Source organism: Thunnus albacares, chromosome 3 (genome assembly GCF_914725855.1).
Source record: "Thunnus albacares chromosome 3, fThuAlb1.1, whole genome shotgun sequence".
Taxonomy (NCBI): domain Eukaryota; kingdom Metazoa; phylum Chordata; class Actinopteri; order Scombriformes; family Scombridae; genus Thunnus; species Thunnus albacares.
This window is the reverse complement of record NC_058108.1, coordinates 29,272,310-29,300,167: the sequence shown is the minus strand read 5'-3', so window position 1 is coordinate 29,300,167 and position 27,858 is coordinate 29,272,310. Positions and strand designations below refer to the sequence as shown.

The window sequence follows — 27,858 nt, the reverse complement described above, 5'->3', positions numbered from 1 at the left end:
CCAGGATATAATCCAGTTTGCTAATCTGAGGTTGAACAATCCTGGCATGAGACTGAGAATCTCTACTTGTCACTCAGCATTTAACACATGTTCACTTTGCAGCAACACAAAGATACAATGAGTCATCAATGTAATTTAATCCATTTTTATTTAGAATTTTAAGATATTTTCAATACAAAATCCTGAACACAAAAAACAAAATTTAATTTAAGACAAAAAAAAAAACAAAACTTCCACAACTGAAAAAAATTCATGAATAAAAAAAAAAATGTACAAAAAGTCTCTGTTCTGTAAAACCAGAAATGAACCTAATCAGTTTTAATCTGTCAAAGAACCTGATTACCTGAAACTTGATAATGAAACGGATGTGAAACAGAGACGAGCCAGGACAGTACAGGCCATGTGACTTCCACGGTTACTCTCACTGTATGCAGTAGTTCCAGTGGCGCTCGTTGGGTAACACCTGACTGAGCCTGAGGGAGCAGCTGATGGTGGGCTCATAAAACACAGCGTCTGGTTCCTCAATCTTCACTTCTGTCTCACTTTTGGTCTGGCACACCGAGCGGGTGAAGAGTGAGGGTTTAGGACCTTTCACCAGAGTTCTCTTCGTCACACAGCCCATGTCTACAAGCGCCTACAGAGGAGACAGAGAGGTTGTCGAGAAGGTAATTGTAAAGGTTCTATTTCAAAGCATTTAGTGTTCAATGTGTTGTATAATATCACTAAAATCATTTTAAAGCTGTAGTGTGCGGGACTTTTGCCTCCCCCTTCTGGCAGTGAGCGTAATTACAAAAACAATGTCAACATGTGCTTATGTCATAGGCTCCGCTGTAGCCTGCTCCATCACTACTGTTGCGGCTGTAAAATGGAGGATAAATTGTTTTGAGCATCATACAAACCCTACGCAAAATGACTCGTTTCATTCTCAGAATTTGATCCATTCGGTCCGTTAACATTTGGAAAGTCTAGAAGAGCCGCACGATTAAATTATTTTATCCCCATTCAAGTTAGCAGAGAGCTAACTGGAAGTTAGCAGAGAGCTAGCCGGAAGTTAGCCACTCAGGAAGTCTGCATTCATACATTCATCCGGCCAGTGCGGGAATGTCAAACCGGACACCAGATTAAAAACTCTGGTATACTGTGAAATACAGAGAGATTTATCTGGCGTTTGGCAAGGACTTCAATGTAACAGACGTTCATTTATATGTAAAAGTTCTGCACTACTGCAGGTTTAAGCACAAATTTGATTCAAAAAGAAATGCATAAAAACATGAGCAAGTAAGTTGCCCAAATGAATATTTGCACATTATTTAAATGCTGCATAAACTAAGGAAGCTCTATATATGGAGGAACATCCACACTAACTCTGGTACAACTAAGGCTGCAACTCATGATTATTCCGATTCCGATTAATTTGTCAATTATTTTCTCAAGTAATCAATTAATTGTTTGGGCTGTAAAATTTCAGAAAATGGTGAAAAATGTTGATAATTGTCTTTTGCCCCCAACAGTTCACAACATAAAGACATTCAGTTTACTATCATAGAAGACCAGAAAATATTAGAAACCAGAAAATATTCACATTTGAGAAGCTGGAATCAGATAATTAGGAAATTTTCTTCTTAAAAAGAAGATTCCATCAATTAATTGATCATCAAAATAGTTGGTGATTAATTTAATATTTGGCAACTAATCAATTAATTGTTCCTCCTGTCAACCTCATGACTGCCGCTCATTTTATTCTTTAATTTTTGGGCTTTTTGGTGGACTGGAGGGATGCTAGAAATAGCATGACATCAACACTTTGTCTTGAGTGACAGCAAGCTCTTCAATATCAGCCAGCCTTTTATCACCTCACAGTCAAGTGTGAAAACCTTTTTGCAATATTTCAGCTTTTTCTTTTCCATTTACGGTGTTGTTTTTTTCTTTCTTCTTTTTAATGTAAAAATTATGCAGACAGGTGAATGGGGACACAGCAAGAGAAAACGCAGAACAAAGCAGGAAAACACTTTCAGTCAGCTGGCACCCTGTTTTTTTAAGACAACAGTTGTGATTCAGAGTGTTTCTTCTTATACTGAAAGACAATTTTGAGTATGAATATGATGAGATTACTTGTGTGTTTACCTGCACGAGGTCCAGTACCGCCATTGGCTGCAGCACATCTTTGTAATGTTCCACCAGTGTCTGCTGTGTGAGTCCGGGCCGGGACATGATGTGGTAAAGAATGGCCTCCAGCATGCCCTTACACACCTGCCGGTTCAGCTTGCCATCAACCATGCGCCACGGTCGGCTGATGAAACTCAGATTCTCCCTGTGTGGGTAAGAGGAGCAGAGAGAGATGATACACTGGAAAGAGGAATCACAAAATTCACTGTGAAGGAATAATTACAATCACTTAGTCAAAGTCTGTGCTTACTCCTCATTAAAATCAGCTTGTCCTGTCGGGGGAGAGCCTGCTTCCTCATCTCTTTCATCGTCTATACTGTTCGCTCTGGCTCTATGCTCTCTCTTTTCCTCCTGTCTTTCAACAGTTTCGATTTTCTCCTGTCCTGTCTCCTCCACTCCTTGCCCTTCAGGTTGTGTCTGGTTCACTTCTATCTCTTCCAAATTCAACAATTTGTCTCCACTTTCCTTATCTGCCCCCTTATCATTCTGTTCCAGCTGTTCCTGCTCATTAATTTTTTCTTTTGTGCTGCTTGATAATCCATCTACATCCTCTCTGTGCTCGCCCTCTTGTCTGTCCATAGCTGATTTTTTTGCTGGCGGTTCCTCTGTCTCCTGTCGGACTTCTCGCCTGCATCTCTTGCGCATGAAGGGGATGTTGTGCTGGTTCTCCAAAAAGGGAAGTCTGCCAGATGTTAAGCGTGACTGGGACCACTGCTTGGAGTTTACAGTCAGAAGCCACGGGTCAGCGTGCCGCATGAGCACCCAACGAACACCCAAACTCCCAACTTTTAACACCTGGCCTTCTTCTTGTAAGTCCTGGAGCAAAAAAAAAAAAAAAAAAAAGAGGAGAAAAGCAGATCAGAAATACATGCCAGGAAGCTAGAAAATTACGCTAAACTGCTCCCCCAAACAGTCAGTGTACAATCATTAATTAGTAACTGTAACTAGGCAGGGACCAGTACCAGTACAAGTGTACATGGGGCTGCAGTAAGAGTTGGAGGTCGGTCCTTTTCAAAACCAAAAAGACAGAGCAAATAATGTTAGCTACAAAACGTTAGCATGCCTAGCTAACTAGCTAGCCTTTCTCCCAAAGCCATGGAGCATATCAATACCTAACTACATTTTGTGGGGTTACATGACAAAGTAGAATAAGTCCTGTTAGCCCCACATTACTTAGTTGACTAGCTACAAATGATAGAATATGCTAGCGACAGTCGCTATTTTAGCTGACAAAAGTAATGATCGTCAGTTGAGGAATGAGACGCTGCTTTTGTTTACTTCTGTTTGTTTCAAAAATTACTATGAAGTGAGTGTGTTAACATGTACGTAAGTATACTGGTTTTGAGTCTTCTGCTGGTTTTCATCATATTCTGGATATTTTTTTACATGGAACATGCGAAACGTGGTTATTCATATTTCTGTTTACATGATTCTTAGAGTGTCCAGGTTTCTGATCATCTGTGTCCAGTTGTGTTTTTATTCCTCAACATCTCAGCCTCCCTACTAACGGAGAATCCTCAGAAACCTGGACAGGGTGTTTACGTGACAAAGTATCCTGGTTTCCATCGGAGTACTCCAGCTAGCATATCCAGGTTTTTGAAACCAGGATAAAGTGTTTACAAAACATAACTTTAACATAACATAACTGCTTCACATTTGACACAAAATCCTGCCCATTATCATTGTAAACTGCATATATCGTGTGCGAGTGGAAAGCTTGACAGGTGTAGCAACGCTAGCTAAGTGGGACGGGGTCAGTTGAGTCAAAAGAAGAAAACAAGACTTTGAGTTTACCGCCATGCTAACATTTGCTAATAAGCAATAAACACAAATTATGGCTGAGACTGATGAGAGTGTCATTAGTTCAGCAGGTATTTGGTCATAAACTAAAGTATTAAAAAATTTAAATTTTGACCTGATGATGGTGCTAAAATTAAAACAATTAAGGGATCACCAAAGTTATTACAATTCATCCTGAGGGGAAACATGAATATCTTTACCAAAACTGTCATTCCTAGACACACGACGCTAAAAACCCATCATCACCGTGGCCTCGTTAAGCTGTACGTGCGTTTACCTTCATATACTGCTGCAGGCTCCTGCTGCATCCAGACTGTGGCTCCTCCAGGTGTGCGTGAACCCGGTATAAGTCGTGCACATCCAGCCCTTTCTCACCGGCTTCATCCAAGCTCCTTCTCAGCTGAGCGCAAGCTTCAATATCCCGAGGAGAGTAGCTTTTCTGCCGAATCAAACGCCGGTCACACTCCTCCACGCTGGGTGGAAAAGTGGAGGAGGAACAGACAGAGTCGCTGAGGATGGAGGGCAGCAGAGACGGACCACATTTGGACAAATCCAGTGGTGGAGAATCTAAAAAAAAAAAAAGGAAAAAGTGAGAGAGGGAATTATTTTCTGCAAATATAACTTTATTTTCACATCTCTTGAATGTGTTCATACTTACTCTCCATACTGAACACATGGTGGGCAGGTGTATTTCGTAGCTGCAACCTTATAATACAGGACTCCACCACGATGTTGTCAGTGGTGTTGAGGTTACGTAGTTTAACTAGAAACAGAGGAAAAAAGGAAATTGGAAAACTGAACAGACGACTTTTTACTTGTCATTCATATTCAGCCCTGTGCGACGAGATTCCAATAATGTTAATCATATCGATGGGAAAAGTTCACACCTGGTTTCATAAATGGTGATCTATCAGAATCAAGTAAGTAGGTAAAAAAAAAAAAATCTACCTATGCCAGGACAGCAGTATCCTCGCATCATCAGGTAGTTGGTGTGTGACGCTTGATGTGCCTTCACTTCCATCCTCTTTTTGCCCTCACATTCCTCACCGTCGTCGTCATCATCGTCCTCTTCCTCCAGTGCTGCCATACTGAAGGGAAGAGAGAAAAGGTGATTTGTTTTATCATTTGAACCTATTTTCATAATCGATTTATTGTTTCAGTGATTTTCCAAGTGAAAAAATCCTCTGGTTCCGTCTTTTCAAATGTGAGGATTTGCTGCTTTTCTCTGTTTTACATATTATTATAAACTGAATATCTTTGCATTTTGGAGTGATGGTTGAAGAATATTGGACACTTTTTTATTACTTTATGACATTTCACAGACTAAATGAGTAATCCAAGAAATTATGGGCAGATTAACCAATCGCTCTACTTGCAATAAATTGATCAAAGGTAATCCTTGTGCACTATACAATATTCTGCAGTTAGACCGTATGCAGACCAGATCAGGCGGTGCCGTGTTCAGCCGGAGGGTCGAGCGGAGGTATGTGGGGGTGTGGGCGTGTTTATTTGTGCTCTAGAACTTAACCGCTGCAAAACAATCAGAAAATAACTTTTTATTGATCTGATTCATCGGCTTTCTCGCTACCAGCGCTCCCTCTCTTCATTCATTCTCCAGCTCGCTCGACCACAGCTGCGCTCTCTCTCTCTCTCGTCTTTTTTTAAAATGAGTCGGGAAGCTGACAACAAAGTCTAACTTTACTTCTCCCCTCCCCTCGTCCTAGCGACGTCCTTGTTCTTCGTCATGGCGGAGTTTTACAGCTCTGATCAGTCTGATCTCCGGCTGTGATTGGCCACCGCAGCCTTCAACCGCGGTGACGTCGGGTTACGTTTCTCCAAAAGTTGACTCTGGCTCAACTTTCCAGCTGCAGTCCGGTGCAGCACCACAGCAGCCAAAACCCCGCAGCCGAAACACACTATCCCCATTCAAATGGATGGGACGATTTCGCTGCACTGCCTGATTTGGTCTGAATACAGCCTTAGACCCACCACACACACCTCTTCACTACATCGTTGTCCACCAGGTTGCTGTCCACCACCACCATCTGTTTAGGTATGGACAGATACACAGACAGCAGTCCCAGAGTCATCAGGCTGAGAGAGACCACGCAGGCTCCCCCCGGAGAGTCCATAGAGAACGGCATCATGTCGGACACATCTGTAAGCTCCTCTAAACCTCGAGCCGCTGCGTTCGAGGCGGCAGCAACACTCAGCTGCTTCTCTTTCGCTTGCTGATTGTCGGTCTGCTCTCCGGTGGATGGATCTTCAGCAGAGCCAGCGGTGAGGCAAGTTTTTTCATCGTTCGATTCCAGCTCCGTGTCTGCTTCCGCTTTGCTCTGGTTGTCTTCTCCTTTCTTTGCAGAGTCGCTGCTTGACTTCTCAGGTTGTACTTCCAGTTCACTCGCTGGTTTGTTATCTTTCTTTCTCTCGCTCTCTTTTTCTTTTCTTTCGGACCGCGCTCTTCTCTCCGTCACTACCTCCCCGTCCTCTGTCCTGTTTTCAGTCTCATGGTAGAAAGCGATGGCAGGTCTGTTGTTTTCCGTCCTGTTGTCTGTCCTGTTGTTAAGTAGAGTCCGCAGGAAGCGGAAGGAATCGGTGCACAGCGAGTGAGGAAAACGCCATGAGAAACACCTGGCAGGGAAGAGTGAGAGAAGCAGGGTCAAAAAGCTTTGCAATTAAACAGTAAATACAGTAGTGCGGGATAGATTCGAACACGGCTGCTGTCTAAATGGTGACTGAACAGCAGAATTACTTATGGATTTTTCACCAAATATTCCTAGTAACATAAGAGCTCCAGGAACTAAACAGAAGAAAATCTGGTAGGGATGTAATGTTTACACGCCACAAGAGAAAACTTCATCTTGATACCACTGTGATGTTTGGATTGATGTGATAAAATAGATGTGTTGAGGAGAAAAGGGAAAGTGAAAATACCAGAAAGCAGTGGCTCCCGTTTCCAAAGCCACATGAATTTGTGTTTTTTGTTTTTGTACTGCTTTTGTACAATTACGCTGAAAGTCGAGCAGCTTCCATTTAAAATATCATTACGTCATTATGTCCAAATTTATCCATTATTTTTTTTTTATATACATGTTTACCACATAGATATCTTTGGTAAAATACATCATGCATTTCCAGAAACTTCCTGGTTAAATAACACAAATAACCTGTAGTACCTGTAGTAGGTCTGAGAAAGCTGGTAGGACATAGGCAGGATGGGCAGAGCCCGGTTCTTCTTGGGTCCGAACGGCTGATTGACACGACGGCGGTTGACCAAACCCCTCTTCCTGCATTGTATGAATACCTGGCACAGCAGCTCCTGATTATACTTACTGTACATATGGAAAGTCTAAGAGAGAAGACAGATGGATCATCAGAAACGATTCTGTGAGTAAAAGGTAAGGAGAATGGAGCCGGCACAACAACTGGACGTCAAGGGAGACTTTGTGAAGGGAGGAAGACATTTAAACATGGCCGCACCTGAAAGGATCTGGAGGTCTTCATCTGACTGTTGGTCATGGCCAGAGTGCTCTGGATCACGTTATGTAACACTATGGCGTGAATGTCATCTGTGCTGTAATGGACAGGAAAGAATTAAGTGCCAACATTAAAAAAAAAAAAAAATCATAATTCTTCAATGAGGAAAATAATTGAAGCCTAACTGAATCCTTACCAGGTCAGAGTGTCTTTGCTTGACATCTGTTTTCTGTTATCTATTGTGCAAACTTTAAACCTGTAACACACACAAACAAGAATATCAAAATGATTGGTGATTACTAAGCTGTGGACTTAAATAATTTAATCATAAATTGCATTTTATGTTTTATATAATCCGGGTAACATTAGCTTAGCACAAGGACTGGGAACAGAGAAATAGCTAAACTGGCTTTGTCAAACGGTAACAAAAAAAAAGGTACCTCCATGGTAAATGGTATCAAAAAAATCTTGTTTGATCCACACAAAAATGGAAGTGTAAAAATGTCAGTGCTCTGCTTTTGCAGGGGTTATGTGCCAGACTCCTTGAAATTAAGTGCTCAAAACCAAAGTCATTTTTACACTGTGTGTGTGTGTGTGTGTGTGTGTGTGTGTTTAATGCATTAAAAAAAGACAAAACATGTTAATTGGTGAGCTTTAGAGGTGCTGAAAGGCAGATTTTGTTACTTTTGGACCGAGCCAGGCTAGCTGTTTTAAGTCTTTATGCTAAGCTAGCTGGCTGCTGGCTGTGTAGCTTCATCTCATATATGAGAGTGGTATCAATCTTCTCAACTAACTTTCCTCTAGAAAGTGATAAGCATATTTCCCATCTTTTTGACCCTATTTAAGTCATGAATAACTTAATATTTAAGAACCAAAACTTTTAGCTTAATGTTTTCAGTGAGACATTTATTAAGTCCTTGGCTAAGACCTACATTAATTAGCCTAAGATAGGTGGATTTTTTTACATTTGGACAGAGCCACACTGGCTGTTTCCAGCCTTTATGCTAAGCTAAGGTAACCAGCTGCTGGCTTCAGCTATATTTACTGTGCAAAACTGGAAACCTTATGATTGTAAGTCCAATATTTCCTCTCCTCTGAGTTCTGTTTTGCTCTCCACTAACACTTGAGAAAAATGTCCACTCAGACGCTGAATGCTTCACTTTGTGCACTAGCTTTGTCGCTTTGCCTGTGTCCTCTTTGGTGCTGAGCAGGCAGTGTACATTTGGTTTATAGTTGTTATAGTTATAACAGCAGCGGTTAGCTGGTTTCAGTTGTTTTTTAACTGAAACCAGCTAACCGCTGCTGAAAACAGGTGTGATGAGAGCAGGTCTCTAAGCATTTAAATTGTCAATTTTATTGTGGTAATTCCACATCCTGTTATTGCAGCTGTGTTAACCACAATGTCATTGTCTGGTTTCATCTGTCTCAGTCCTGTTCTCCATTGTATCTTTTCACTTTTTGAGCAGCAGTGAACTCATAAAAAATGGCTTCAGTCTTGAGTAAGGCAGTTAGGAGTTAGCTGCACTGAGAGAGAGCTTTGTTGTTCTGTGACCTCAGTGTCTTGTCCCAGACGTCCCTACTTGTCTTAAGTCAGCACATTAAACTTCCTGCTCTCCTTACCTTGAAAAGAGCTGTTGTTTCGTGTCAGACATGATCATATCAGAAGCGCTCATAACAGAGCAAAACTTCAGTCTGAGCAGCCTTGCATACTCCGAGAATGCTTTAGCACAATCCTACAACAACAACGATAGACAGAAATATTCAATAATGTGAAGTCAGAAAACATCAAATGTGCAGAAATAACAAAAAAAAAGTGACAACAACAACAAAAAACACCTCTGGTTTATCAGGATCAGCAGGTTTGTTCTCTTCCAACAGTTTCAACAGAGTTTTGTCCTGGTACACCTCCGCCAGGCAGATCCTGCAACACACACATTAGATGAATAAAACGGCATGAGTGTGTTTAAGACCGAGTGTGTTATTATTATCTGCATCTACCTGTAGTTCAGAAGCGTCTGAGGATTCTTGAGGATGTATCGTGTGCGACGTCCGACAGCGACAGATGTTTTATCCATCGATATCTCAAACTCTGCGTGGAGCAGGTCTCTTACCACACAGTAAGGTATGAACGGCCTTTTTAACTGCAACACAGCAACAATATACTCTGTTACCAACAAGTATATAAATACATGATTGTGACTAATGACATGATATAAAAACATCTGAACAGCTGGACAAAAAAAACTTTCAATTATTTTTTTATGATCATCAAAATGGTTTATAATTACATGTGTAATAATATACGCACATTATGTAACTATTCAAATCAGTTTATTATGAGACTGTGGTGACTCAAGGCAGCTAACGTATACAGCGATCATCTACACCCACTCCCAGTTCATCATCAGATACACCTAAATACAACTAATGCAGTATGATACTGCAATAAATAAATAAGTAAAATACACAAAACAAAAATGTTTTCAACTAACATTGCTGTCTCCAGCAAGCAAAATATAAAACGACTTTTCAAAATGAAATTGAAGACTTTTTAATACCCTCTAAGACCTTTTTTTTTTTTTTTTTTTTATAAAGGAAACTAAATTCTATACTTTAAGACATTAAGACCTGCAGAAACCCTGAAAAAAAACAGCAGAAATATGAACACAATTGTGCATAAAAGAAATATGTTTTATTTTCTTTCCAATCCATTGAATCATCTTGTGACCCATCAGATTTAGAGTGTGTGTACCTGGCTGTTGAGCAGGTGTGAGGCCACGCTGCAGAGCATCATCAGCGAGTCTTCCTGTACAGACCAGTAGACTCGCTGTCTGGTCATCATCTTCAAAGCTCGGTGGTCCACCTCGTCATGAGCCGGGGTGCGTTTCTTGGGCTCTTCAAGGCAAACGGCAGACACACAAACACAATCTGTAAACTGTCCATCTTCACTCAGATGCATTGATTTTTATGTTCGACTGCTCATACCTTTCTTCTTCTTGCGTGGGGCCCTGATAACCTCCTTTCTGCTTCTCTTTCTCTTCTGTCGCTTTCCTCCGACCACCTGCTGGTTTCTGGAAGCAGGCTCAATAGCCACCTGGTAACAAAGACACAAGAACAGAGAACAATACCTTATTCTTTCTCAGCCGCAATGTTAAACAGGACACAACAACACAAACGCCAACATCTAAACTAGTACAGGAGTGGGTCACTGTGTCTGTAGTAGATAACCTCAGCTGAACAAGCACTAATAAACAAAAAATTTTTCTTTTCTTTCGGACAAAAACAACACAGAAAAAGAATAATGAATAATAAATAATAAAATAAAGTCATACCTCAATATTTTCTTGTCTGACCAGTGATCGTTTGGCAGTCACGTAACGAGGTGAAGTAGATCCTCCTGTTAGATCCAGACATAAATGAAAACAAATACAGATATGAATGAATTTTCATATATGTGTCATGTATGAAAATGCTAATTAGACAAGCAGACAGTGAGGGAAAGACAGCTGTTTTCTTCCCGGTCGAGTCGACCTGGCTTTATGATTGTTGCCATAGAGACAGCGCTAAAGTTAATAATCTTATAGTGATGTTGTGACTATGGACAAGGTCGCTTGGGTGCTGCCTGAATAACTGAAAGTGGTTCAACTCACTGGGTCTACACCGACACTTTGAATTGTAACTGCTATCTCCTTGGTCGATCAAGTTTGTGTTAGTTAATCTTTTCTGTACAGGAAGTACGTAAGCAGAAAATTCATTATGTTCCGAGCGACTCACCAGCTTTAAGTGCCATCCTGAGAGCGTTTTTACTCAGGAGGCTCTTCAGTCTGATTTTGGTCTCCTTCGCCTCTGAACCACTGGGTTTCTGAAAATAAAGATGCATTGAACCAAAAGATAGGCCGTGTTCGTCCATGTCTCCGTATCTGTGTGCTACAAATAGACTGTACCGTTTTGACAGAAAGAAGGTGATTTGTCCACAACCAGTTGCGTTTCAGATGAGCGAAGAATTCAGAGTCCAGACCTCCTGCTCCTTTACCGTCACCTGGTATCGACCCGTCATCACACACCTCCCAACTGCCCCTGTGTGTGTATACAGAGACACATATATATATACCAGTTTATGTTAACACACTGGTGGTAAACTGAACTGTTTCAACTGGTTTTTGTGCGTTTTTGAGAAGAATAGAACAAAAAAACTTGACAAGTCACTAAAATGTTCTTTACAGCTGATACTTTATACCTTAACAAATGTACTTTTTCATGTGCAGCCAAGACTTTGTCATGTTAAATCGAAGGGTGACACATGAAAGAACAAAGTCTTTATTTTTCCTTGTAGCTTACAGAGACTCCACCTACTTGAGCAGGTATGCCAGTCCTACAAACACGTTGCGTTCATGCACAAAGGAAGGAGCCGCTTCCTCGTCTGTGACGTTTCTCTTATTGCGGATAACCCCTAAAAAACGCAAACACACAAAAACATCTTACAAAATGCTAAGTGCTCTAAAAAAACATTGTAAAGCATAACTTTCCTTATAATCACCAGTGATGAGTGTATGTATGTATGTACCCAGTGGTGTATTGAGGCAGACACACATCAGGTCAAACCAGTAGTTTTCTACATCTTCGGCAGTGCTGAACGTGTACTGACGCCTCTCAAATGATTTGTCAGGTGACTCCGTGACCAGCCAGTAGTGAGGCTCAGCGTTGGTGGTGTCAACGATTGTGGCGTTGCGCCTCAGGTACACAAACACCTGGATCGGGGCAGATATGGAGAACGATGATGAGACAGAATTCCTTACATTTGACTGAAATTTGATTTGCTTTCACCGAGAATTCAATAAGTTCTTGATGTTATCCATTCATGTTTGGTTTAAAACACATGTTGTAAATACTCCTTCTGATAGATATACATTTACAGATATTATACAGATATTATCCCTTTTGCTTTTTGTGGGAAATGTGCTAATTATTTGTTTTTTTTACCGGTGAGGCAAAAACAAACTTTTGAGGAGATTTCAGTCTTCCTTTGTTTTTAAAGTTAACTCCACATACTTGTTTAGTCTCAAAGGTGTTTTCTGATGTGTTGTCACTTTGATTTACTTCATTTTTTGTTCTAGTGGCCAAATTCTTTTTACGCAAGCAAAGAGTACTGACAAATAGATTCCTTATTCAAGTTTGTTACATTAATTGAAAGCACAAGAAACAAACAAACAAAAAAAAAGTAAATAAAATTGTGATAAATTCTATTTTTCCACCATCCTGTGATGTATAATTAAGCAGAAGTTTATTTTCTGGCTGATGTGTTTGTAATCTGCTTTTCCTTTTCTCATCGTTCTTATTGAGTTCATCATGTTTCATTGTATTTTTTTATTTATCATTTTTAATATTACCACCACTAATTAACTTACCATGAAGGAAAATAAAAAAAACACTTAAAAATACTTACAAATGTTTTGTATTTACTCAAGTTGAGCATCAAGTGAAAATCAAATCAAAACATTTGTCTTCACTCTCAGACATTTTGATGATATTTATTTGGTTTGGTGAAGTGATCAGTGTAGCAGTGACCCGACACAACGTTGATTTGATCTGGTTTCTTCGTACCTGGTCTTTCTCCTTGAATCTCTCCACTGGACCAAACTGCAGCAGACCCATGTAGACCAACCTCTGCAGGTTCTCATGGAAAGTGAAGATGTATTTCCTGATATAAAGAACCCATAAATGAGTGATTTAGAGTTATGATTATGATGTGTTATAGCGACAGACAGACAGACAGACGGAGAGAAAGTTACCGTTTATAAAGCAGCTGTCTTTTCATTCTGGCGGGCAGCGCTCTGACGAGATGGTGCTGCTTCACAGGGTCGTTCAGATATTCCTCCAGTCCATCGACCTGTGGAGTCGACAGATTGGTTAGTTGATGCGCACTTTTCCAAACAAGATTCCATGAGTCAGACTGTATGTGTTGTATGTGCTCCATCCTTCCTCATGGGCGTACTATCACGTGCAAATAACACCTGTTTACTGCCAGCGTATGACAGTAAGTCTGCAACAGCTATTGCACATTGTGTGCACTGGTGCAACAGATCGCTGCTGCGGCTGCAGTGTTAATTTATCAGGCAGATTGAGAATGTACTGTAATTTCATGAATTTCATTTCAAATTTCCAGGTAAAATCTGCATTTTTTTCCTCCAACCAATCAACTGGTCAGACATTTCAATTGGTCAACTTTGATGTAAGGTTGAAAGTGACTGAAATTCAGCTTTAGTTATAGTGAATTTAGTTTATACTGCAAGGAAACTGGCAGTATATATCATTTTACAACTGCACTGATTAGTTGACAGAAAATCCTGAATTTTGATAACCAATTTATTGTTTTGAGGCATTTTTTAAGAAATAAAATACCAAAATTCTCTGGTTCCAGCTTCTCAAATATGAGTATTTACTGGTTTCTTTAGTCTTCTGTGATAGTAAACAGAATATCTTTGGGTTTTGGGCTGTTGGTCAGGACAAAAGCAGACGTTTGAGGAATACTACAGTATATTTGATACAGAGCGTTGTCATATATATCTATTAGGTGTACTGTAATGTAAAGTAACAACATGATATAAGACAAACATTTCACCATGACTCTGTTGGCTCCAGTGTGTCCGTACATTCAGAGAAAAACACCTTTTCTTCCACAATGCACAGTAGGTATGGTCACGCTCACCTTATAATTGATCTGTACGACCTGAATGAAGATGGACAGAGGAAGGCAAAGAAGCAGGTCGCCCACCATCGCCCAGCCGCTGCCAAACTCCTTGTGTATGCGAACAGGAGGGACGAATCTCTTCCACGACTCTTCCTCTGAATACACTACAAGAAAGAAGCAGATTACAGAAAAATGAAGGTGGTTAGTAGGGGAGAAAAAAAATGTGGAAACCTGCCCTGAAACAAGTTAATTCATTAAGAAACAAAATGGACGGTACAAAACCATTGAGTTCCCACACAACGCTCTCTTACCTTTCATGTCAGACAGAAAGTGACCAGATGTCGATTTATCCTTCGGCTCCTCCTTTTCATCGCCTGATGTCACATTCGACACGGTAGAATCTACAGTTTGTGGGTCCGCAGAGGCGCCGGCAGCGTTTTCAGATGACCGAGTTTGTCCGTCTGTGTTTCTGGAGTTTTGTATGTTTTTGTTGGTGCCTGACTGATTGGAGCTGTTTGGGGGAGTCGGTGTTTGACTGGACAGGTCAGATCCGGTTGACTTGTGTTGGCACGGGTGTCCATAGATCACATACGAGAGGAAGTTATGAATAACACGCAGACGATGCATCTTAGGTTGGAAGCCTAATGTCTTCCCTAATCCTCGAACTATAAAGGAAAGACAGAGAGAAGATACAAAGAGAAAACCTCAATACAGTACATGTACAGTCAGTTAATAAGATAAATATGGCAGCAAAGTGGGTGAAGTTGTGGAGTCCAAATTCTAAATGTTTCTCTTGATAATAACGTCAGTTGAATTGAACAATAATATACCTGATATCAACCATACTGGGGTTACAATGTGGAAATGATGGAAAATCATATTTAGTTTGTCACTATGGTATAAAGTGCTGAGATGATTTGTCAATTAATCAATTAGTTCATGAACAGGAAATCAATTGGCAACTATTTTGATCATCTATTAACTGTTTTAGTCATTTTTACAGAAACAAACGCCAAATATTTGATGGAACGTGAGAATTCGCCGCTTGTCTTCATCATATATGATGAATCACTTTGGGCTTTAGGAGGTTATAATCACATATTCTATTCTATTTTCTGGACATTTTAAAGACTAAATAATCAATCGATAAATTGAGAAAAAATTCAGCAGATTAATTGATGAGATGGTCTAATTTGTTATTTTGTATGCTGTTGCTATAGCAAAGACACCAGTCAGTGGAGTTAAATGAGAGTTATAGCGTATAGTGTAAAATAACAACTTTGTTACTGCAATCAGGAACAACTCAGCACCATAGTTATATAAAAATAATCCAAAATAGACCCAAAATCATACAACTGCAAAGTGTACAATACTCACTCTCTACTGTTAGTGCACCATTAGATGCAGAGGCAAGAGATTCTTAGGCTACGTGACTGGATACGTCCTCCCTACTGAAGTCTTTATGTATTGAGATTTGTATGTTTTACTTTTTTAAAACAATACAACATTTTTCAGAGCAGTTACTGATCGTCTGTGCTGACGGTTCAACCTCCCTGAAGCTGAACAGACTTATTATTTCCGACTAAAATAACTGGTCCCACTTTGTCTTCTATAACACACAATCAAAGAGAACCTGGGGTGGGTCTGAACTCCTCCTCGTCTTTACTGAGCGCTCTCTTTTTTTCAGCCTTGCTTCTCTGGGTTTTAGAGGCGTTGGCGCTCGTCTCCTCGGACTCTTTTTCTTCTTCTCTGGTTTTCCCTTCAGCGTTCTGCATACTGAAGTGACCAAAGTGACAAAACACAGTTGAGCTGAGGCCAGAAACAAGATACAAGACATGTTGCTGTTCTTTAACACACTAAGTTAATATAAGTCAGTAGTGAGTGTGCAGCACATTTTTATAGAAAGACACTTTTGCCTTCACAATCAACACATCTCAACCCAAACAAACACATATGGGAGGTCTTCTCCACCAACATCAAAACACCAACATTGATTTTTCCCTTCAATTTGCCACCGATCTATATATTACTTATTTACCGTGCAGTATTTGTTTGTGCTCACCGTATAGCTGTGTACGAGCTGGCGATTTTGAAGCGGACCTGCTCAATAACTCGGGTTACTATGTCATCGTTGGGCTGAACGGACGGATGAACGATCATCTCGATCTGCAGGTGGAGGAGCATCAGACAGAGAGAGGAGACATCAACAATTAAACATTCACATTTATTTTATAGACTTCTGTGTATTTGTTATGTTCGTACACTTTCTTTTTGTAATGTATGAGTGAATAAGTGAGTGAAAGCGTAAAGCATAAAAGCTAGTAGATGCTGTGTTGCAGAGCATTTTCCAATCTTACAGAGTTTTAATGATGAAGCAATTAATCGATTAGTCAACCAACAGAAAACTGATTGATGGTTTCAGTCAGTTTTCAAGCAAAAATGCCAAAAATTTGATGGTTCCAGCTTCTTGAATATGACAATTTTCTTTCTTTCTTTTTATTTTAAATATAAAATCTTCACGTTTTAAGCTTTTAGTCAAACAAAACAAACAAATCAATTTTTTATAACATTTCACAGACTAAATGATTAATCCTTTAATCAAGAAAATAATTAGTAGGTTAATTGGTGATGAAAATAATCATTGGTTTCAGCCCTTCGTTACTTTTTTAGGACAGATTCTTCTTTCAGTCGACAGTAATATTTAAGTTGAAAATGAAACGTTTTTACAGTGATGAAGCTTCATAAAAGAAAACTCACATTTCAGGAATTTGACCCTGATTTTCTAATAAAACAAAGGAAATTGTTTTTTTTTCATTTACAGTGTGGTTACGCTTCTCAAACTCAGGGTTGAGACCCCATTAAGGAGATCTTTGGGACCTCAGACCAGGGTCACAGACCAGAAAAGATTTCCGTAGTCTGTAATATCACCTAAATAATAATATCACCTGCTCAAAAGGCTTGTTTAAGATGAAATTTTTATGCTGAAGTTTATTCTTTGTTTTCTTTTTCTATTTCTGGACGAGCCAAACATCAATGCATCCAGACCAGTCGCTCTGCACCGGCTTTAATTAAAAACATATGTGGGTGAGAAACGAGTCTCCATAACTCCTTTGTTACACTTAACAGGCTTAAAGGAATAGTTTTATTGGTATGGTTCGAACAAAACCACATGTCGTTTCTACACTTCAGTTTTTGTACAGATTAAACAAGCAAGAACAGATCCAGACTAGCTGTTTCCACCTGTTTCTAGTCTTTATGCTAAGCTAACAGTCTCCTGGCTGTGGCTTTAGTCTAAAGAACTGTATGTAGGCTAAAAATCATTTATTTTTTGTAGCCAGTAGTTTTATTTTATCAGAGGCAGTGGATACAATGACTACAGGCTTGGAAACGTCATGTGTGGTGAGTGCGTGTACCTTCTTGGTGATCCCGTCCTGTATGACAGTGGTCGTGTAAATCTTTAGCAAGCCCTCTCTCGCCAGACAGTGGACCAGACGTAAAATAGTCTTCTTGCAGCACTTTGAGCTGACTCCATCCTGCTTCTCTTCATCATTAATCATCTTCTGAAGCCTGGAGAAAGACAGAATATGTTGACATTTTTGTTCCCTCTCATGTTGGGCAATAAAATGCAATTCTTTTGAATTAAATGAGAAGATTAGTGCAAACTGACGGGAAAAGGCCCTCGATGATTTTAAAGCCTCGCACGGCCTCAACAATCAGGTTCTTCCTCTTTAAGAGGCGGTAGGTCTCATGAGACCTCTCGATAGCCCTTCTGGATTTTTTACTCCTGGACGCCTGCACCAATCAGAGAGAGGAGGAGGGGTTAAGCTCTTATGTTTGACATTAACCTACACATCTCAAACAGCTGAAATCAACCCTTCAGACTGACCTTCCGCTGATAAACATCTTCAACAACCACAATGTTGTTTTCTGTTGACTTATTGGCTTCGTTAGATGCTTCACTCTGAGGGAAAGGACTGCACGGTTTTGAGTTGGACCTTTCCTCCTCCTCGACCAGAGCTTGCTCTGAAAGACGAGACAGTTCAAAATGAAATAAACAAAGGGGAACACAAATGATATATATTCAGCCTCATGGAAAAGTACTTTTTAACTCTGAAGTAATCACAGTAACAAACACAGTTACAAATGCATGCCACCTACCAGCCCCTCTAAAGCTAATTAATTAATCTTTATATGTTACATCTTGCTTGCAACCAGCGGAGACTCCAGGGAGTCACACCGCCTAACCAAGAAATATGCTGCGTTCAGGTCACCAGACGACTCAAGATGAGTGAGGGTTAACAATACTGTGCATCGACAACATAACACGTTATCCATTTAATCTGGATTTAATCATCATGAACGACAGACTCAGCCTGACGTAAAGCGTCCCTATTTGCTAGATTTTCAATCACTTCCATATTAGGAAGAAACATGCTGAAAGAACTTTCACAACATTCAGAGTTTCCCAGGTATAATTACGATTTGAAGTATGTGTGAGAGCTATTTACAAGCTGAAATCTTATTATTACTCCGATATGATATAAAAACACAAAACCCTGGTGTTATTTACACACTACATATTTTTAAGGATTAAACACACTATATATGTCATGTTAATTAATGAGCTTTAGAGGTGCTGGTAGGCAGATTTTGTCACCTTTGGACAGAGTCAGCCGAGCTGTTTCCCCCCCGTTTCCAGTCTTTATGCTAAGCTATGCTAACAGTCACGTGGACGTAGCTTCACACCTGTATTTAGTGTACAGACATGAGAGTGGTATTGACCTTGTTGAGTGGGGCACGCACATATAAAAAATTTTCACAGTTGCTGGATCAAAAAAACTTTTACTTCACAGATGAAGATCTCCGTTAGATCAAAAAAGTTGCTCTGTTGAATTTGATTTACTGGGAGCTCTCAGCGCAGTGTGCAGATCTTTTGTCTAAGTGTTGCCTTCAGTGACCTTCTCATTGGCAAGACAGTGAGTACGCCTATTTCACAACATTTTGAGCTAATCCTTTAAATTTGATTACATATGGTTGAAGTCATTCATGCTCATGACTGACAGCTCTGTCCTAGATATTAAAGCCCAACTGGATTTATGATGCTGTTACTAATATTGATATTTGGCTTTTCTGTACTGCAATGTTTTGTTACTTATCAGCCGATACAGTATATCTGTGATGAGCTAATGTTTGCAGTTACAGCCGATATACCAACCTAACTGTACAATATGAAGAATTTGTTTCTTCCATGTTTGTATGTCTTGTTAAGACACAGTTTGTAGGAGATCAAGTCAGAAATCAAGTTTAGGACATGACTTTCCTATAAAGTTAGACCCTCGTGTTTCTCACCTGATCTTGGATCAGACACTGAGTCAGCTGTCACACTGGTGCCAGCTGGGGTTTCACCTGAACGATGACAGAAATTAGAGAAGAGGGTGGTTACAAAGTCCTATTTAAGTCACATCTGTTGTGAATGTGCAAAGGTTTTATGAGTACTCACATTCAGCGGTAGTAGGTTGTATGATGGAGGTCTCAGGTTGTGTCTGTTTCGTTGTCACGCTGCCTTTCTTCCCTGCCGTCTTTCTTCCTGCTCCTGACTTTCCTCTTGCTTTAACTCCGTCTCCATCCAACCCTTCATCACCCGCATCCGATCTATCAAAACTCATCTCCCCAGCTTCCTCCTCCTCTTTATCTCTGCCTGCTTTCTGAGTCTTCTTTGCAGCTGGAGTTCTGGTGTTTTCCTTTGCTGTCGACTTTGAGGTCGACGGTGTTTTAAGGGAAGCGGATGCGGCGCTTGATGTCTGTGGTGCAGAAGAGTAGAGCAGCTTCTTGCGTTCCTGCTCCTTAGCAACCAGCTGAAGTTGATCACTCACACCCACGAACCTGTCAGAACACATGAACAGAACAGTATTTGTCACACATGTTTGATTGATGTGACGTTTAATGTGTCTACATCTGTTTATAGATACACACTTATGGCTAATAAATTTCGTAGTCCTCTGCCGACCCTCATCCTCCATGAATCCCTGCAGGGTGAAAGACATCACACACATGAAATGATTGACCAGAAAAAACACACCAAAAAAAAACTTACAAAGTAATACCATATGTAATAAAACATCCCTACATTAAATACTACCTAATACTATACTAGATATATATGTTGAGGCTGCACTTTGTGGCGCTACCTTCAATTGTATTATATTGAAATTCATTTCTTGTACTTTGTTCACCTAATTTACATCTACAGAGAAGCAAAAATAAAGAATATACAATAAGAAACCACAAGAGAAATAGATTTTTGGTTGGTGCCGACAAAATTAATTCTCTATATTAACAGTCTTGGCCTTACCTTGATCGTACCATCCCTCTCCATCTTTCTGCAGAGCATACGAGATTCCAGCTTTCCGACGTTCATTCTGACCCCTAAACTACTCTGAGCGATTCCCTTTGTACCACAGGATAAAACTACATGAACAAAAAAGAGACAGGCAAGTGTTAATAAATAAAATGAGTCATTTGGAGGTGAGGAAAGTTACTTTTGGAGCATTACAGTAAGACTGCAGTAGATAACAACTGAACAAAATGTCTAAAAATAGATTTATTTCCTTCTGTTCCTTTGAGAAGGTCAACAAACATACCGAGATGATAGGCCTGCGACAGGAAATCTTTCTCCATGATCCGCCCCAGCGGAGGGAAAGATCTTAGTCTCGCTCCAGTTTCATCCTCTTCCTCCTCATCCTCATCGTCGTCATCATCAGTGACGCCCTTCTTTGTGTATGGCTTTAACAGTTTCAAACAGCGCACGAGCACTTTGTTACCTGGAACACACAAGTAAATAAATAATGCAGCGCACGCGTAAGGCACATGGCAAAAACATGACTGAATGTAATCATGTCAGCTGTGAGCATGTTTGCAGCATCGTTAACATCACGTCACTATTTCTAAATCTTCCTGTAGCAGCATGTGATGAAATACTGAGTTTCTAGCTCGTGACTTTATGAGCTTTGTCATATTATTTGTTTTATCATCTCATTAAACTACACCTACAAAAAACATACTTTTCATAAGAGCAGCAAAGTTTTGTGTGCCACAGTATAACTGAAACAAAGTTAATCAATAATGGGATTATGGGAAACACTTCTGATAATCCAGTGATTGTTTCAATAGTTTTTTCAAACAAATATGCCACAATTCTTTAATCCAAAGATGCAAATAGTTTGGAAAAATATCTGAAGGAGCATGCAACATATTCTTGGACTGTGTATTGTTCTATTTCTGTGATCTGCCAGAAGGAATAACAGGAAGTGACCTTCCTTCCTTCTCAAAATATCTGCTGAGAAGAACAAGAAAATAACTTGTAAGGGTTTACAGATCCACAACGGATAGCCGGCTTGAAATTATCAAAGAGATTCATAGGATGGAAAGTCTTTTCTACTTAAACCGGAGAAATCATTTGTTTATTACAAAAACGATGTATGATGATGTGATATATTCGTTAGAATAATGAACGTGGCTGTTGGTTTGCCTCTCTTACAATTTCATTTATCTTCTTTTTTTTGTTCTATACTTTACTAATCATGTACAGCTATATGAAGACTCGCTACCCATAATATATAATGTTTGTGATACAGATGTCATGGTGCCTTGTAATAATGTTGCTTGTGCTGTTGTTGTTGAAAAGATTAACAGGCTTGAGCTTCTCAAATGTGAAGATTTGCTGCTTCTCTTTGTTTTAAATGATGGTGAACTAAATATCTTTGGGTTTGGACTGTAAGTCAAACAAAACCAACTATTTAGAGACGTCACCATTTGCTCTGGGAACTTGTTAAGGGATATTTTCATAATTTTTTGACATTTAATAGAGCAAACTTTGAAATATAAATTGGTAGATTCATCTGTAATGAAAGTAATTGCTAGTTGCAGCCTTTCTTTACTGTGGTTTTAAATAAATTTAAAAAATTGAAATCAATTTGAGATTAAACATCAATACTGAATCCAAAATAACATATTTAAGGCAATAACAGAAATAGAAGAATCATCTCAGTGGTATGGTACAGAGAAGTGCATTGGGCTGTGAAATAAGACATTGAAATACATACAAATACAAATACATCTGGATAATACAATATAATAAGCCCAGTATATCAAACAGATTGAGGAGAAACACAAACAGTATCGTGTTGCCCTTATATGAACTGGTGCTTCAGTGGTTCTTTACCTTTTTTGTCGAGGCAAGGCCCGCCGGTGGGCTCCAAGTCCTCCAGGGGGTAACGGCAAAACTCCACCAACTTCGCAGTTCGCATGTAGTGAAATACACGCTTAAAAGTACAATCACTCACATTCTACAAGAAAACAAACAATTATTAACACAAAGACGAACACACGGAGAGCAACAACCACCTAACGCTCGTACAGAGATACTCACAAGTTGTTCTCTGAGCGCCATCAAAGTGGCAATCTGGCCAGGTGACTGCTGGAGATGGTTGGACACGTACTCCATCAGGATGTCGTACTTTGTCCTCCTGAAAGAACAAAAGGGTTTAAGGGGACTTGATTTCTCAATCAATCTGCTGGCGCCCCAATAAGTAGCTTTTTGTCAAAAGTGCAGTTTTCTCAACATGCTATGTGTCCCATATTACACACACTGCTTCCAAAATCATCAGTCTTCCAACCCCTAACCTCCAAGATCTCAATAACAGAGCAGTGGAATATTGTTGTATGAGTCACAGTTCAAAAAACTCCTTATTTATCTTATACTGGCTCTTTATGCAGCCCCTCAGTTCAGCCTCTGTCTGAAACAGGCTCCTGTCTCTTTAAGGCCCCCTCGTGATGAGCCCACTCTGTTCTGATTGGTTTCCTACCAGAAACTGCCCCTCCCCGGAAATATGAGAGTGGATAATGTGAACATCTCATGGAACAACCTTAGGGACAAAGGCTACCAAACGGACGGCCAGTCTGTGGGCATGTGCGAACGATCTGATGTCATCTCGATGAGGAAGTAGAGGTGACATTGCAAACAAAGTGTTCAGAGTAGGTCGAAATCTGGGCTTTTGGATTGCACGGAGCATTTTAACATACGTTCACCTCATGTTTTGGAACTTTGACCATGTTTAACATAGACATCAAACAACATAACAGTATAAAAACAACAGAAAATGATATGTCCCCTTTAATACAATAAGAGAAATTGCGGTAATGTTAAGTCCACAACAGTAGAACAGTGTTGAGAATTAAACAGACCTGTTGATGTGGAAGCGTTTGAGCAGCAGAAGGATGGAGTGTTGCTGTTGTCCTGAATTCAGTCGTGTGGCTTGAGACTGCATGCTGATAAGTCCGTGTCTAACAAGAGATTTCCTCATGTAGTGCAACTTTCGAGCATCGATCCTGTGAGAAAATAACACTGCCTGTTAATGGTGACCATTAAAGTCCCTGCTGGTAACACGGTGTAACAGCAACAACACCGTGCTAAACGAGTGTGTATGTGTCTCGTACTTGAAGGAGGACCCGTGCAGGTCTCTCTGTAGCTCCCCCTGCCAGCGTGCTCGGCCCACTCGTTCCAACACGCAGTAAGAGTCGTCGGTGAGTTTCAAATCAGGATCGCTCTCAGGACCAATCAGAGTCCGGAATCGCAGCTTCTGAGACGCAACAACAACAAGCTTTCGCCCATATCTGAGAGGGTAAAGTGTGGACAGAGGGGTGAACAACTTTGTCAGTCAAATGATTGTAAATAAATTCATCTAAGAGATCAATACATGAGGTGATTCCTTCTGCTGTATTTAAACATCAGGAGAATATGGATAAAGACTACAGACCTTTTCAAAGCCTCCTCCAGGCTCACCAACGGGGTGACGGACTTGGAGCGGACGAGCTTTGTGATGTCTCTCCTCTCTTTGAACAAGGCACACGAGCCCTGTATCCCATCCTTGTTTTCAGGAACAATTTGGACCGGGTAGACATCTTTCTTTGTGTCAGAAAACCCTGTTGCGGTTTCAGTCCCCCCTTCTGAATCAGTTTCTTTATACCTGAAAATACACACATAGAACGTAAGTCGGAGCAGAAAAAAAAGGCACATGGAACATGAGATTAGGACTGCAACTAGGGCTGGACAATATATCGATATTATATTGATATCATGATATGAGACTAGATATCATCTTAGATTTTGGATATCGTAATATCATGATATAGCATAAGTGTTGTCTGTAACAGTAAAGTGATGTCATTTTCTGAACTTACCAGACTGTTCCAGCTGTTGCCTTTACCCACATAGTCATTAGAGCCACATTACTGATGATTATTTATCAAAAACTTAATCATGTAAACTGGTATTTGGTCAAAAATATTGTGCTATTTGATTTTGTCCATATCGCTCAGCCCTAGCTGCAATTAACAATAATTTTCAATATTGATTAATCTGACTGACAGACTCCACACCAAGACTTTTTTTTGTTGCATTATCCATCACATCTGTGATATTCATAATATTTTCATATTTTATATTTGAATGTATGTAACTTAGCCTTTAACTGCATTGTTTCTTTTGCTTTTTGTCTCTATCTATCTATCTATCTATCTATCTATCTATCTATCTAAATTAATCGATCAGTTGTTTGGGCTATAAAATGTATGAAATTGGGAAAAATGTCTCTGTTCCCTCAAATGTCTTGTTTTGTATTCAGTTTATTGTTATAGAGGATTAAAGAAACATGAAAATATTAACATTTGAGAAGCTGGAACCAGAGTATTTGAAAGTCTTCTTAAAAAATGACTCAACGATTAATTAAAAGCTAGGTGTATTGTGTCAAACTAAGTGGGGAAAATAGCTTTTAATTTCTCTTTTTTAAATCTGTGATGAGCCCTTTAATAGTAACGCTGTAAACCAGAATAATAAACTCACCTGTCATACAGTATAACATCTTCTCTCTCTTGTGGGAGTTGGTAGAACTTCAGGTCGGTGTTGCTGATAAGTGACCTCCAGATAAGCTCCTTGGTGCCATCGTCGAGCTTCAGGGGAAACTTGGGCTTTCTATCTTCAAGTCGTATCCACAAAGTAGGAATAGTTATCCCGTCCAGCCCCTCCAAAGCCACTTCATCCTCAACTATACTCAACGGATCCATCACTGCCACCGACGGGGCTAATGCTGTCAGCTAGCAGTCATGTTAGCTTATTACCAACGGCTGCACCAGACTGTGTGGTCGTTCAACGAATAATAAATTCACTGCATAATAAAGAAATAATTCATTAGCCTCCTGGCGTGGTTTAGGATCTGATATATCTGCCTATAAAATAATTTACAATAAAAACTTGTTTACACATGCGTCCTCCAGCTACGCTTCCCAGCTGGTGTGTATCTGTGAACGTGCTTGCGTCATATTTCAACTTTGACCTCACGACGTTGTGCGTCTTTTCCGTCTTTTCAGAAAGATAAAATCCACAAGATGGCGTCCAAGTACAGTTTCTGAATTATCTTCCTCATGGACGCATTAAATGAGAATATTATATTGCTTTAAGGAGACACAGAAGATACATTTCAGCCACATACAGGTATGTGTATTTTATTAACAAAAAAATCTTTACTTTACAGTACAATTCTTGCTGAAAATGTACATTACTTAGAAACTATTCAGCTACTTTCTTAGCTTACACATTAAAGGACAAGTTCACAATTTTTCAAATCTGTTCTAAAACAAAAAGTCAGTCCAAATGAACACTGAAATAGGTTTTTCTTGCTTTAATCATCCCTCTTGTTCATATATCTGAAGCTTATATGGAGCTTCAGCCGTCCAAATGAGTCAAATCAAGTAGATATCTTTCAACATTACAGTCTTTTTAACGCTGTCTGAGGAAACACAAAGAGGGAATTTGATGCTAAAAAGATGGTAAATGAGGCGGATATGCACTTGAAATGCTGAAGCCTCATATAAGCTTTAGAAAATTATCTAAAGCTTTAGAAAATTATCTAAAGCTTATATGAGGCTTCAGCATTTCACAGTCACTTTGTGCAAAAATCCATTTAAAAGTTTAAACTTTTAAATGGATTTTTGCACAAAAGGACTGTGTGGACACACTGTAGGTTTTGCCCCCCATCATTTACAATGAAAGTGTATTTGAATGGGGTCTTTTAATAGCCAGTATGAACAGGAGGAACAATTAGAGCAAGAAAAACCTTTCAGTGTTCATTTGGGCACCTGACTGTTGTTTTAAGACAGACTTGAAAAACTGTGAACATAGGTTCCTTTAAGTGGTCTACCTGTCTTAAATGTTGATTTGACTAATTTGGACGGCTGAAGCTTCATATTAGCTTCAGATAAACTTATTAATATATTTTTGCACAGATGGAAGCTTGTAGATTTTGACCCCCATCACTTACAGTGTAGGTGCATTATGAAGGGATCTTCTAATGGTCAGTGTGAACAGGAGGAATGATTACAGCAAGTAAAAACCTATTTCAATGTTCATTTGGGCACCTGACTATTATTTTCAGATAGACTTGAAAAATTGTGAACCCATCCTTTAACCCTACACTTTGGGCTATAAATTAACCATTTTACATTAAATTTCAAAACAATTACTAATAAAACCTCTTTTTTTCTGCTTTATTTTTTTCAGCAGTTGTTTAGTAATTGCTGAGTAATTTCACTACTACAATATCTGATTACCTCAATATTACCTGGTTATTGTTTAAATATTTCTTGTAATTACTATAACATTTATGGCCTTTAAATTGATGAAGCCTGTTGGATACAGTTGAAGGCTCTGGACAAAAACTAGTACGTGGACTTGAAACTGGGATTGTTTTGTCAAACAACAGTTTACTTTTAAGTTCAGCATAAATCATTTTTACAGGGAAAAAAGCACAAATTAAGGAACACTGATCATTAACTCAGTGAATAACTTGATAACTGAGGGCTGCATCACTCAGGCAAGAATTATTTTTAAAGCCCTTCCAAGTAAATATACAGGTGAATAAATTTTAAGACATCAGAGGTGAAATGTTTTATATCTGAGTTCAAATGACATTCAGATTCACATCCATAAGCATGCCTTTTGATCAGTGGTGAAAAAATGTTAAGATCCTTTACTTTACTGCAATATCACATAAAAAAAAGCTCCATTACAAGTAAAAATGCCGCTTTCAGATTTTTGCACAAGCAAAAGTATAGATGTATTACTAAAAGTATCAAAAGTGAAAGTACTTATTTCGTAAAATGACTAATTTTACTGTAATAGGCTATATGATTGGATTATTATTGCTGATACATAAACATGTAAGCAGCATTTTAATGTTGTAGTTAATGACTGTAAAGCCAATTATAACTATATTACTGGGTAGTTAAACCAGTAGTAGTTTATATTATATATAATCATCATATGCTTGCTATGTTAAATCTTTGTCTGCAAAATAAGAAGTTAACTATAGCTGTCAACCAAATGTGGCGAAGTAAAATTTATATCTGAATTGTAGTGGTGTTTAAGTATAAAGTGGTAGAAAAATTGTGTACTTAAGTACAAGTAGAGGAAAAGTGTTCTTCAATAAAGTATTTGAGTAAATGTACTCCTCCACTGATCCTGACCATGTATAACAGTATTTATTTAGACTGGTGGAAAATACTTTTAAGCAACACATTGGAAAAACAGTTAACTGAAGTAAAAATAAATTAACTTAAAAAACTCACTTAACTACAACTTATATAACTATCAGCAATGATACAATGATGTAGTT

At 39.2% G+C, this 27,858-nt stretch overlaps 1 protein-coding gene across 1 annotated transcript; it reads right to left on the bottom strand.

The window, feature by feature from the left end:
- Nucleotides 1-212: 212 nt before the first annotated feature.
- On the bottom strand, nucleotides 213-25,506 carry LOC122979808 (general transcription factor 3C polypeptide 1-like). Its single transcript, XM_044347561.1, has 40 exons — nucleotides 25,032-25,506; nucleotides 23,947-24,156; nucleotides 23,627-23,803; nucleotides 23,375-23,518; nucleotides 22,560-22,656; nucleotides 22,353-22,476; nucleotides 20,773-20,952; nucleotides 20,484-20,599; nucleotides 20,105-20,157; nucleotides 19,632-20,014; nucleotides 19,481-19,537; nucleotides 18,018-18,154; nucleotides 17,799-17,923; nucleotides 17,545-17,698; nucleotides 16,194-16,297; nucleotides 15,765-15,907; nucleotides 14,443-14,796; nucleotides 14,150-14,295; nucleotides 13,233-13,330; nucleotides 13,045-13,141; nucleotides 12,008-12,191; nucleotides 11,797-11,893; nucleotides 11,388-11,520; nucleotides 11,218-11,305; nucleotides 10,776-10,840; nucleotides 10,429-10,537; nucleotides 10,196-10,338; nucleotides 9,442-9,584; nucleotides 9,280-9,364; nucleotides 9,064-9,176; nucleotides 7,640-7,699; nucleotides 7,447-7,540; nucleotides 7,143-7,315; nucleotides 5,965-6,597; nucleotides 4,915-5,054; nucleotides 4,625-4,729; nucleotides 4,244-4,533; nucleotides 2,417-2,982; nucleotides 2,125-2,311; nucleotides 213-634 (listed from the first exon to the last, which is right to left on the bottom strand). The coding sequence occupies exons 1-40, from the start codon at nucleotides 25,250-25,252 to the stop codon at nucleotides 422-424; spliced, it is 6,741 nt and encodes a 2,246-aa protein (XP_044203496.1). The 5' UTR covers nucleotides 25,253-25,506; the 3' UTR covers nucleotides 213-421.
- Between the last annotated feature and the right edge of the window lie 2,352 nt (nucleotides 25,507-27,858).

Bases quoted from the DNA above. Each gene is read 5' to 3' on its own strand.
- LOC122979808 (XM_044347561.1), bottom strand. From the start codon at position 25,252: ATGGATCCGTTGAGTATAGTTGAGGATGAAGTGGCTTTGGAGGGGCTG. The intron at 24,157-25,031 runs GTGAGTTTATTA...GTGTATTTTCAG, and splicing joins GATGTTATACTGTATGACAG to GTATAAAGAAACTGATTCAG. The intron at 4,730-4,914 runs GTAGATTTTTTT...CTCTGTTTCTAG, and splicing joins ATACTGCTGTCCTGGCATAG to TTAAACTACGTAACCTCAAC.